This window comes from Leucopleurus acutus (assembly GCF_964270905.1).
Source record: "Leucopleurus acutus genome assembly, chromosome: 11".
NCBI lineage: Eukaryota > Metazoa > Chordata > Mammalia > Artiodactyla > Delphinidae > Leucopleurus > Leucopleurus acutus.
The window spans coordinates 83,765,193-83,777,328 of NC_139152.1; the positions used below are offsets into that span (position 1 = coordinate 83,765,193).

Here is a 12,136-nt window from a genome sequence, read left to right on the forward strand (position 1 = left end):
GGAAGCCCCCACTAACTCATGAAGTTGGTGATTGGTTAATGGAACTTAACACATTAGCAAACAAAAAAATGTGATCATCTATATAGACACAGGAGGAACATTTGATTAAATTCAATATCCATTCATAATAAAAGCAATTATCAAACAAGGAATAGATAGAAATTTCCTTAACCTGTTAAAAGATGTGTTTTAAAAACCTAATGATGGGGGACTTCCCTGGTGGTCCAGTGGTAAAGAATCCACCTTCCAATGCAGGTTGCGCAGGTTTGATCCCTGGTTGGGGAACTAGGATCTCACATGCCACGGGGCAACTAAGCCGACATGCCACACCTACTGAGCTTGTGTGCCTCAACAAGAGAGCCTGTGTGCCACAAACTGCAGAGCCCACGCGCTCTGGAGCCCACGTCACAACTAGGGAGAGAAAAAACCCGTGCACCACACTAGAGAGAAGTCCACGCCACAACTTGAGAGAGGAAAAAACCTGCACACCACAACTAGAGAGAAGCCTGCACGCCGCAACTAAAGATCCCGCGTGCCACAACTAAGACCTGATGCAGCCCTAGATAGATAGATAGATAGATAGATAGATAGATAGATAGATAGATAGATAGATAGATAGATAACCAACCAACCAAATAAATGATAGGACTTCCCGGGTGGTCCAGTGGTTAAGACTCCACGCTTCCACTGCAGGGGGCGCCAGTTCCATCCCTGGTCAGGGAACTAAGATCTTGCATGCTGTGTGGCGTGGCCAAAAAAAAAAAAAAGCCTAATGAAACATCATACTCAATGGTAAAACATTAAAAGCCTTTGCTTTAAAACCAGAATGAGGTAAAGATACCTACTACTACTGCTTATATTGAACACCAGACTCTAAAGGATTTAGCCATCACAGGAAAATAAGGAAAAGAATAAACACTTAAGTAGGCCAAGGTATTTATTCTAATTGTTTTGGCTAAAGACATTGAAATATCTTGGCCCTTAGTTTGCATTACTGCAGTGTTCGTACTCAAAATTTTCTAATTCTTTGATTCATTATCAAATCACTCAAGAGCCACACTGATGAAGAGAAGAACTGTTTTGAATTTGTAGAAACCATTTGTGTTTTAAATAATTAATGTACTAAAGCCCCTTAGTTTATCTTCAGTCAATTGCATCTGCATTTTGAAATTTTGCATAAACAGAAACATTAAAAAATTAAAATATTAATTCACTTCACTGTTTTCTTCTTAGGTGTGAATGGAGTTTGAAACAGTTAGTGAGCATCTACTGTGAAATGTGCTTTTATAGCCATTATCTCATTTGTCCTCCTAAGAACCTTACAAGAACCTTAGGTGTTAGTTACTGCATTTTTTTGATACGAGAAATTGAGATTCAAGAGTAAAGTAACTTTCCCAAAGCTACACAGCCAGTAAAAAAAAATGAAGACTAATAGCTATCATTTTTTTGAAAGTCAGTGAAGTGTCAGAAATATATTTTAGGCACAGTATAGGCTTTGTCACATTTAATCCTAACAGTAGCCTTGCAAGTAGGTGCCGTCTACAGTTCACTGGTGAGAATCCAAAGCCCATGAGGGTTAAGGTAATTGACTGTAGTCACATGGCTTGTTAGCAGAGCCAAGTCTGGACTTTTCTCTACGATACTGCCCAGGTTTCTTTAATAAATTGAATCCTATAATAAGGTACGTTTCTGCATGAGACTTGTTGGCTGCCATTAGGATTTTCATGTTCATGAATGTAGGTTTTTGCTTTTGGAAACCTCCAACCACAGTACTTTGGAAGCTTTCTTTTGGTTAAGAGCCCTCCTCCCCCCGGCCTCTCCATGTGATCCCAAGGTACCCTGGACTTGCTTACTATTCCACACTTTTTTTTTTATACTTATCAGTTTACTTGTCTCTATTCCTCATTAGGCTAACTGTAAGAAAATGAAGGACCGTAACACTCTCATTTACTGCTGTTTCCTCAGCCCTTATCTTGCCCTTATAGTCAGCGATATTTTTTATTAGATGTTAGTAGAAAAGACTACTTAACACAACTGTGTTGTTTCCTTATTTAATTTAAGGTGATTTTTGTTGTTTACTAAACATAGACACCATAGAAGAGATTGAGTTGCCAGAGCATGAAGCCATGGAATTAGAGCATATGGATGACGCTGAGAAGGAAGATGGATGTAAGACTTTGTCAGACAAGAATGAAGAGCTAGAAAACCCTGACCCAGATGATTGCGAAGGGACAGCAGCTAAGGAATCCGAGTGTATCACAAAGTCCATCTCTTTCCTTCCTTGGAATAAGGAAGAATTGGAGAAAACAATTAAAAATATCCAAGGAACCATAACTGGGGACATCCTACCCAGGCTCCATAAATGTCTGGCATCTACGGTAATCATTCTGTTTGGGGCCCAGCAGGTCTGTGTGACCCTGTGGGGTGTCCGTGGGGCCCTGTCAGACTGAGGCTCCTAACTATGTGGATTGACATCAGCTTTTGGATTTTCTTTTATCTCTACATTTCACAGTTCACCTCCCTTCTCTTATCTCATCATCTTCAGGTTCATCTCGTACAGCTAAGGTAGTAATGTTTCTTCTTCATTATGATTCTGATACTGGTAGATATATGCTTTTCTATCTCCAAAGTAGATATTAAGATGACTCCCATTTCCAAAAAAGGTTATTAAAAATTAGAGTATGTTTCCCTTTTCTACTTCTTGGCCACTTCTCTGCTATTCAAAAATACATCTTTTTCAGTACTTCCCTGGCATTCCAGTGGTTAAGACTCCATGCTTCCAGTGCAGGGGGCGTGGGTTCGATCCCTGGTCGGGGAACTAAGATTCCCGCATGCCACACAGTGTGACCAAAAAATTAAAAAAAAAAAAGGAAGAAAACAAAAGTACATCTTTTTCTTGTTTAATAGGGGTAACATTTTAGGAGTGCATTCTCATGAAGCCAGAGCCTTTCCTTCTCAGTGTAAAACTTGAGCTGGCAAACTGTGGCCCATGGGCTGAATCTAGCTTGCAGCCTGTTTTTGTAAATAAAGTTTTTTTGGAACACAGTTACACCCCATTCATTTACATGTTGTCTAATTCTGCTTTTGCCTTACAATAGCAAAATTGTGTAGCTTCCATAGCGGCCATAAAGTCAAAATGACTTACTATCTGACCCTTTACAGAAAGTTTTCCAACCCCTGATGTAAAATACCGACTTCATCATTTTGTATATTTGTAAATAAAGTTTATTTGAGGCACCATATTTTTTATGTACCAACGATGTCACTTAAACACCGGAAAGTCCCAATTAACACAAATTTTACGTGACTTTTTAAATATTACACAACAGTCTTAACCCCACACCAGTGAATACTTGGTTTTATTTATTGATTGATTGGTTGGTTGCTCCTTTGGAAAGAATATTCTTATTCATATTAGTTTTATAATTTTTGGAGGGTTATCAAATTGCATAATTGAGTTTGTTTTTTAAGACGTTAAACTTAGAAATGGATATAAGATATATCAAAAGAGCTTATCTTTCAACTACAAGGTTGTAGTGTTGGTAGGTCCCTAATCCATTTACTTTTGTTTTAGTTTAACCTAAATTTTTCTTCCAGACTAAAAGAGAAGAAGAACACAAACTCATAAAATCAAAGGTTGTGAATGATGAGGAAGTAGTTCGAGTTCCTTTAGCTTTTGCCATGGTTAAACTAATGCAGTCCCTTCCACAGGAAGTTATGGAAGCTAATCTGCCTAGGTATGTTGTGTGACAAATCAGAAAAGTTCAGTGAAACTCAAAAATTGGTTCTCTCTTCTCTTTTGTCAGGAAGAGAAGTACTGGCACAATTTGCTGTAATTTAGAATCCTAATTGGCATAATTTGGGTTATGAGTGATTCAGAAACTAAAGGATATTTATACTTTTATTTGGTTCTGTTAATTTAATTAGTCAATTAATTTCTCACGTTCTAGTATTTTGCTGAAAGTGTGTGCCCTCCTCAAGAACAGAGCACAGGAAATCAGAGACATTGCTCGCAGCACTCTGGCAAAAATAATAGAGGATCTGGGTGTGCATTACCTACAATATATTTTAAAAGAATTACAGACTACCCTTGTGCGTGGCTATCAGGTAAATTGCATCATGTACTTTATATTCAAATTGGGTTGGGGTTCAAATAGTTGCACTTTAAACACTAAGTCATGATACTTTGGGTCTATCTTTTGTAAAGTTGATCTACTGAGAGAACAAGCAAGCATATTTTAAAATTTTTAATCAGTATTTTAAAAAATCTGTTTTTTAAGAAGCCCTTATATTTAATTTCTTAAAAGATCCTTATAGACCTGCATTTCATAACCTGTGTTTTTCTCTCAAATCACTTGATATCAAGTTTTGTATTCTCTGAGTTCTTAATAAAATTCTTACTGAATGTATATTGAACGTATAGCCACACATGTGAACAATAAAGAACATAGACATTTGTTTGAGTTGAAATGTATGACATGTCATAAAATTAATAAGAACACCAGGTGGAATACAAAGCTCTTTGAGTAGTTACCTGGCGGTCTTGCTACTCCAAGTGTGGGCCCCGGACAGGTGGCATCAGCAGCACCTGACCTACAGAATCTGCATCTTAATGAGATCCCTGAGTGATCTAAAGTTTGAGGAACACTGCAACTTGTTTTTCTCAAGTACCCAGCCAAGACTTCTGGTAGTTAGCTTGACCTTCCAAGTCCTAATTTGTTCATAGGTAGGTTCCTATTCTATAGGTTATAAGTAACACACTAAAAATATCAGTATTCATTGTCACTGTCTCTCTTTGTATAGTGTTTTAGTGGTTGCTCCAGGTTACCATATCCATACTTAATTTTTAATAATCTATTTAGAATCAGTATTTTACCACTTCAAGTGGAATGTAAAAACCTTATTACCCTATAGATCCCTTCACCCTTCCTTTGTTTAAAAGTTGTTTATGTATTACTTTGCTGAAAACTTATATGTTGAAAACTTATCAAGCGGTGTTAGAGTTTTGCTTTTAATCCTCAAATATGCCCAGATATTTATCATTTCTACTGCTCTTCCTTCATTTCTGAATTTCCACATTTCTTCCTGGTGTCATTTCCCTTTGGTCTAGGCAAGCTCATAGAGCAAGTGTGGTGGCAACGGATGCTCTTCGTTTTCCTCCCCCTGTGAATGTCTTTGTTTCATCTTCATTCCTGAAGGATGTTGTCACTGGATATATACTTTTGCACTGACAGTTATTTCTTTTCTTTCAGCACTGTAAAATTGTCATGCGACTTCCTCTGGCCTTTCTGATGAATAATTAAATTATTCTTCCCCTCTAAGTAATGCATTATTTTTCTCTGGCAGCTTTAAAGACTTTGTCTTTATTTTTCAGCAGTTAGATTATGAATGTGGATTTCTTTGGGTTTACCCTGTTTGAGGTTTGTTGAGCTTCTCAAGCACATTGGGGAGTTTTCAGCCATGATTTCCTCAAATACTTTTTCTGCACTGCACTCTTTCTCCTCTCCTGGGACTCCTGTTCGACTTTTTTGGGGGGGTCCCATCCATCCCTGAGGCTCCATTTTTATTTTCTTTTTCAGTCTCCTTCCTTTCTGTTTAGATAGCATAATTTCTATTGATTCATCTTCAAGTTCACTGACCCCTTCCTCTTTAATCTCCATCCTGCTATTGAACCCATCTAGTAAATTTTCTTATTTCAATTATTGGTCTGTTTGGTTTTTTTCAGTTGTAAAGTTTCCATTTAGTCCCTAATATCTTCTGATTCTTTGCTAACATATTATTTTTCCACTTATTTCACACCTCCAGCTGGAAAGCTGGGGCTTTATTTCTCCCACTTTGCCATGTACTTCCCACAGCTGTACCCACACAGAGGCTAAGTGGTGGCAAGACAGAGAAGGAGAAAAGCAGCTAGTTGGCCCATCCTCTCAGAACTGCAGTCCCAATGGGAAAGGAAGGTCTCCCAGCAGAGTTGTGGCTGCTGCAGTCCCCACGTCTATAAGTGTCTTGAAAACGGGGGTAAACACACTGGGAGTTTGGTGGTACTCGCACTCTGGTGTTCTTCCCCAGGTGCAGCTCTGTGCATCCTGTCTGGGGCTTATAGCTGCGCTCAGTGGGAGAGACAGGATAGAGTGTGCTTTCTCCATCACCTGGAACCGGAGCCCCTGTCAGTGTCCATGTTTATTCTTTCAACCAGCCTGTAATTCTTGGCTACTTTGTGTGAGGTGCTCTTGGGCACTGAGCATACCAGGATGAATACAGTACAGCTGTCTTTGAGGATTCATTCACACATTTAATTGAGCGCCTGAGGTATTTAAACAAGTAGCCCATTTTTCTTTAACCACCTGTTCTTCCAGTCTGTCTCATTATTCGTTAAAGTAAGTAAAATAAGGATGAGAGAACAGCAGTTTGGGTATTAGTATTAATCATGTAGACAGAACCAAAATTGTACTCTTCGAGTTTCATTCTTCACCCCCCCCCAAAGGATTTTTAAAAATTATATAAAGTCCTCAGCAAATGTTTTGTATATGTAAAAGTATTTAAAGATCATAAGGAGGTACATATGAAATTATGCCTTTAAAATCCAATCTGTATATTGACAGCCAGGTGTATTTTCTTAGTGTATGATCATTATCTGATGTTTACCTTGATAATTTACAGCACCGGAAGCAGTATACAGAATACACCCTTTTGTGGACTCTGAATACTCTGGCATCATCTCGTTTCAAATCCTGACTCCACCATTTCCTATTCATGTAACCTTGGGCAAGTTTGATTGACCTTTTTGTGCCTCAGCTTCTTCATCTGAAAATGCTGATAATGTAGCATCTATGCCATAGATAGAGTGGATGAGGATTAAATGATTCAGTACATGTGGGGTATTAATACAGTGCCTAGCCCATAGTAAGCTCTAAGGAATGTTAGCTGTGATCACTGTGAAGGGCAAAAACTTGTTTCCTTCATAACACTTTTTGTACCGGGTTTGACTGCATTCAACGTTGGCAGGCTCCGTAATTCACAGGTTGGTTTTTAAAAGTTCAAGACTTGTGCTCTTCTTTATAAATCATTGGCCTGATTTAGTCACAATAATAGAACCTAAGCATGGTGATGTGTTTCTGAGCATCTTTTCTGCAAAGGGACCATCTGGTTAAAGGATTTTAGGCAGTGATATAAGTATGTGTCATTTGTCAAAGCTTCTCCCTGCAATAATTACAGATATATAATCTGAGTGCGCACCTGCCGTACTTCTAAATCTTGTTTTTTCTACTGTGGTGTTCTTGGCCATCCATATTCTTATTATACATTTCGTTTTAGGTCCATGTGCTAACTTTCACTGTTTACATGTTGCTGCAAGGCCTCACCAACAAGCTGCAAGTTGGGAATTTGGACTCTTGTTTGGATATAATGATTGAGGTAAGATTTAGAGAAAGGAATTCTAAATTTTTTTTTAAGAGGTCAAAGAACACAAATCAGTTCACAAAATAAGAAATAATAGCCTATAAATATGAAAATAATGTACTGTCTCATCTCTTAGGCTAACAGAGGTTTAAAAAGTTGAGACTTAAGTGATGTGAGATGGGCACTCTGCTGTTGCTAGTAGGTCTCAAGCTGGTAAAATCAGAGGTGTGGTCTGGAGTTTGTACAAAAGTATATTCATTAGAGCTTTATTTAGAATAGTGATAATTTGGGGGGTAGGTTTAGAAAGACATTAAGTTTGACACACAATCGTTTGTTTATTCATTAAAAATGTAGACGCTACATTTTTAATTAAATGCGTTATTTTGATAATCAAGTTACAAATATGAGAATTTCTTAAAGAGAAATTAAGCTACTCTTTGATAATATCAAAGAAGTGCCTGTTTATATATTATACAATTATATATGTAAATCTACCTGGTATTTTTCTTTTGTTTTCCATTGGTGTAAACCTTGAAGTGTTTCTGTATTTGTTTTTTAGTAATTGGTCCCTAAACTACATTGAAAAAAGTGAAATCTAATAGAAATGCCTATTGTCTAATTTTAATCCTTGACTTGGACATACCATGCATTTTCAGAGACTGCTTATGTTGGCGTAAGTTGCTAAGTGCACATAATTGCCATTTGGCTTTTTTTCTTTTAAAGATTTTTAACCATGAGTTGTTTGGTGCCATTGCTGAAGAAAAGGAAGTAAAGCAGATCCTCTCCAAGGTCATGGAGGCACGAAGAAGCAAGAGTTATGAGTCTTATGAAATCTTGGGCAAGTTTGTAGGAAAAGATCAGGTTACAAAACTTATCCTTCCACTAAAAGAGGTAAGGACTTGAATGTACTAAAGGGGATCCCCACCTTACAGTATCATGAGTTCTTGAAAAGAGCCTTGAGCATCGTGATTTGCTTTGGTGCTAAGGGCACCAGTACCATGTGGCTGGCAGCTCAGTGGATTCTGGTTCTGCTGATTCTGATTCTTGGATTCTGATCCAAGAATCAGAGTCCCTGATATAAACCATGAGATGCAAAAGGAAAGGCGACAAGAATTGAACTACAGGTGAATTATTGAGCTGGGTCCCGTCAGCAGCTAAGAACATAGCCTTTGGAGTCAGACTGCTGCTCCCAGATTGCCAGGAGGAAGAGAATTGGCATTTATTGAACAGATACCCATGTTCTTAGCACTGTGCTTCATTATCTCTTCTAATCTGCACAACCGTCCCCTGAGATTGACAGTACCTCCGTCTTACAGATGAGAAAATTCAGGCTTAGAAAGATAGAAAGGAACATGGCTAAGGAGAAAAGTCAGGATTTAATTCCAGATCTTTCTGATCCAAATCTCACATTCTTTCCACCATTTTCATTCTGCCTTTCCTATTGGGCAGGGACTGTCATTTACCTACCTTCATAGTGTTCTCTGTGCTAATTCCACATGTTTGGTGCTAGATTAACTCCCTAATTGTTCCTAGAATGCATTTAGCTTATCTGAGCCTGATCTAAGAATGTTAGATATGTTTTGAGGATGAAAAAGAGTTGACAAAGCACACTTATTTTCCATGTAAATTATCAAGTCCCTCCAAGATAATCAAAGTTACTAATCCATGTCCTGTGCAGGGGAATAGCTATGACATGCTGAGGGTTGTACTGGGGTTGATGGTGCTGGGGTCCCATTAAGTTCCTCTGATTTGGCCCAATAACCAATGTACAACCCTGAGGCCTGGCCGTCACACCACTTCCTTAGCATGGTTTCCTGTGAGTAGTGACTGCGTTTTGTTCATGTTGTGTTATGTGTATGTGCTTGCCTATAAACCACCCCATTTAATGCACTTGGAAGGCTGACATTTTCCAAGCGTCACATCCTATCTCCAGCCCTGTGCCCAGACCTCATCAACAAAGAGAGTGCCATGGAGGCACAAGAAATCCAGCGGCATACACAGCTGGCAGTGGTTATCTCTGGGGCTGAGGTCATGGGTATATTTGACTTTATATCTATGTTTGAAATTTTATTAAGAATGTGTTTCTTTTTTAATTAGCAAAAAGCATATTTTAAAAAGTAAATATATGAAAGAAAACTACTATTATAACAAATCAAACTGCAGTTCTGTGTTACCTCAGCGTGCATTTATGTCTGCCTTTAGATCTTGCAAAATACCACGAGTTTAAAACTGGCCCGGAAAGTTCATGAAACCTTACGTCGAATCATAGCAGGATTACTTGTAAACCAGGAAATGACGGCAGAATCCATTCTGTTGCTTAGTTACGGTTTGGTCAGCGAAAATCTACCCCTGTTAACAGAGAAGGAAAAGTAAGTTTGAAAAAAAAAAAACAACTATCCTTTAGGTTCATACTTCTAATAAGCCATTCATTACTCAGTTACTCTTAAGTGGGTTCATTTAATAATTTGCTTTAGTAGGGAAAAAAAGGTATGTTTATCTCAGTTGTAAGATGGTACTACTTTGTGGTGTTTGGGCTGAGGTCCTTCCAGGTAATACATGTCAACACAAGATTGTTTCTGCTGAATGCGGTAGCTGTGAAGGCAACCAATTATTTTGACACTTACTTAATACCACTTTTGTTTTAGATATTTATTGAATCAAAGTTGGGATAGTCTTAAAATATATACTTCTTGTTCTGATCAGAGATTTAGACCTCCAAAGATTTTAAATACCTCATTTGTAAACTTCCTTTGAATTTTGCTCTGTAGTCTGAAAGAGACTCCTTGGCATTTGTTTTCAGAAATCAAAGGAAGGGAGTGTCCCCTTGCTGTTCATCTTCATTTAAATGTGTGTTCATCCCTCTGACCTCAGTTTCTGGGATTCTAGAAACTTTGATCAACAACCTAATCATCTCTTCGGTGTCTGGTGGTTAAGGGGGAAAAAAACCCACAGCAGAGAGCACATTATTTGGTACTGGACTCACCTCACCAGAAGGGGCCATAGTAGCTTCCAGGGATGCAGCATACAGTGTGCTTTCTACTAGTTTTCATTCCACTTGATTGACAGAAATCCAGCAGCCCCTGCACCAGATCCACGTCTGCCGCCCCAGAGTTGTCTTCTGCTCCCCCCAACTCCAGTTCGAGGCGGGCAGAAAGCTGTTGTGAGCAAGAAAACCAACATGCACATATTTATTGAGTCTGGACTTCGGGTAAGAATTAACCTAAAGTGAGACTTGCTGCACACAGTGAGTCTGTGCCTTTTAATCGTCTACTGAATTTCCAGTTCTGCTTATTTCCACTGGAAATGCTGGTACTTTGATGATATAACTTTCTCAGAATTAATGATTCTGACCTGATATTTACAGTGCTTTCACTGTTGCTTTGCCCATGAGTGTGCACCTCTGAACTACTCTAAATTTTTTGAAAACACAAATTTGATCGTTTTATTGTATATATTTTTTTAATCCTTCATTGGCTCCCTTTTTTCCCAGGAGAGAGCCCTGTCCTTCATTTGGGCCACAAGGGCATAGCCTCATCCTGTACACGTGGCTTCCCTTCAGTTCTCTAAAGTCACCACACTTTTCCCACCCCAGAACCTCACCATCTACTCCTCCCTCTGCCCAGGTCCCCCCAGAACTCTCAAAGCACCCTGCATTTCTAGTGAATTGTCCCCTAGAGTCTGTCATCGTGGCTAAGATCCACGAGGGCAGTGACCCTGCTGATCTTGGTTACTGCCATGTCCTTCACGCCAAGCCAGTACCTGGAATCAAAGCAGACGCTGAGGAATAACCATTTGGTAAATGAACTTCGAATCTCAGCTGCACAGTGAGCTCCCACCTTCTTCACATACTGAGACTCTCCCAGGTGGTTCCCCTTTCTTCACACTTTTTGTAATTTCAAATAGAAGCATCTTAACATTTCACATTGGTCTCTTAAAATCATTTCACCTTTACCTCACTCATTTGGTCTTAGGGGCAACTGATGTGAAGTATCTTTTTAAATCTTCTAGCTGTTGCATCTTAGTCTGAAGACTTCCAAGATCAAGTCTTCAAGTGAACATGTTCTGGAAATGTTGGATCCTTTTATGTCTCTCCTCATAGACTGCCTGGGTTCCATGGACGTGAAGGTGAGCGCCTGTTCCTTCACGGGAGCTGTGTTGTGCAGTATACCTAGAACTTGTTTCTAGGCTCATGCTTCACAAGATGGTTGAGTTTTTAAAGAGATTTACAACATCACGAACCACCTCTGTTCTCTGTATTAAATTGCTCCCTTAACAGCAATTTAATAATAATAGGTAGCGCTTAACAGTTGTAAAAGCCCTTCGTTTGATCCTCAAGACGACTTCATGAGGGTGAGTGGTGCTATCCCCATGGCAGTAATCATCATCTCATCATCATCATCCTTGTTGCTACTGCTCGCTGCTGTGAATCCTCATAACAACCCATGAAGCATATATTATTAATGTGTCTCTTTCATAGATGAGAAATCCAGGCCTTAGGCTAAGTGACTTGCCCCATATCACAGATCTAGGATGTAAGCCTCAGTCTGTCGGACTCCGAAGCCCACACCTTTCCCACTTTCTCAGATTGCCTGTTTTACAGGAAAGGTGCCAAGAGGTTAAGTATTTAACACCTCTGTGGTCAAACCGGTAATAAGCTGCAGAGCTGGGTTTTAAGCCCTGGTCTTTTTGACTCCTGAGCTCTTTGCTTTATCTTCGTCTAATCCAGCCCAATAAGGCCATC

General features: G+C 39.1%; 1 protein-coding gene across 1 annotated transcript in view; it reads left to right on the top strand.

The window, feature by feature from the left end:
• Window positions 1-12,136, top strand: part of UTP20 (UTP20 small subunit processome component) — a 94,599-nt gene that overhangs the window by 68,558 nt on the left and 13,905 nt on the right. The window contains exons 41-48 of the mRNA XM_082850109.1: window positions 2,089-2,378; window positions 3,598-3,737; window positions 3,951-4,107; window positions 7,312-7,410; window positions 8,119-8,286; window positions 9,598-9,764; window positions 10,462-10,603; window positions 11,404-11,520. Of these exons, the coding sequence (XP_082706235.1) occupies window positions 2,089-2,378; window positions 3,598-3,737; window positions 3,951-4,107; window positions 7,312-7,410; window positions 8,119-8,286; window positions 9,598-9,764; window positions 10,462-10,603; window positions 11,404-11,520 (1,280 nt within the window). The remainder of the gene's footprint in view (window positions 1-2,088; window positions 2,379-3,597; window positions 3,738-3,950; window positions 4,108-7,311; window positions 7,411-8,118; window positions 8,287-9,597; window positions 9,765-10,461; window positions 10,604-11,403; window positions 11,521-12,136) is intronic.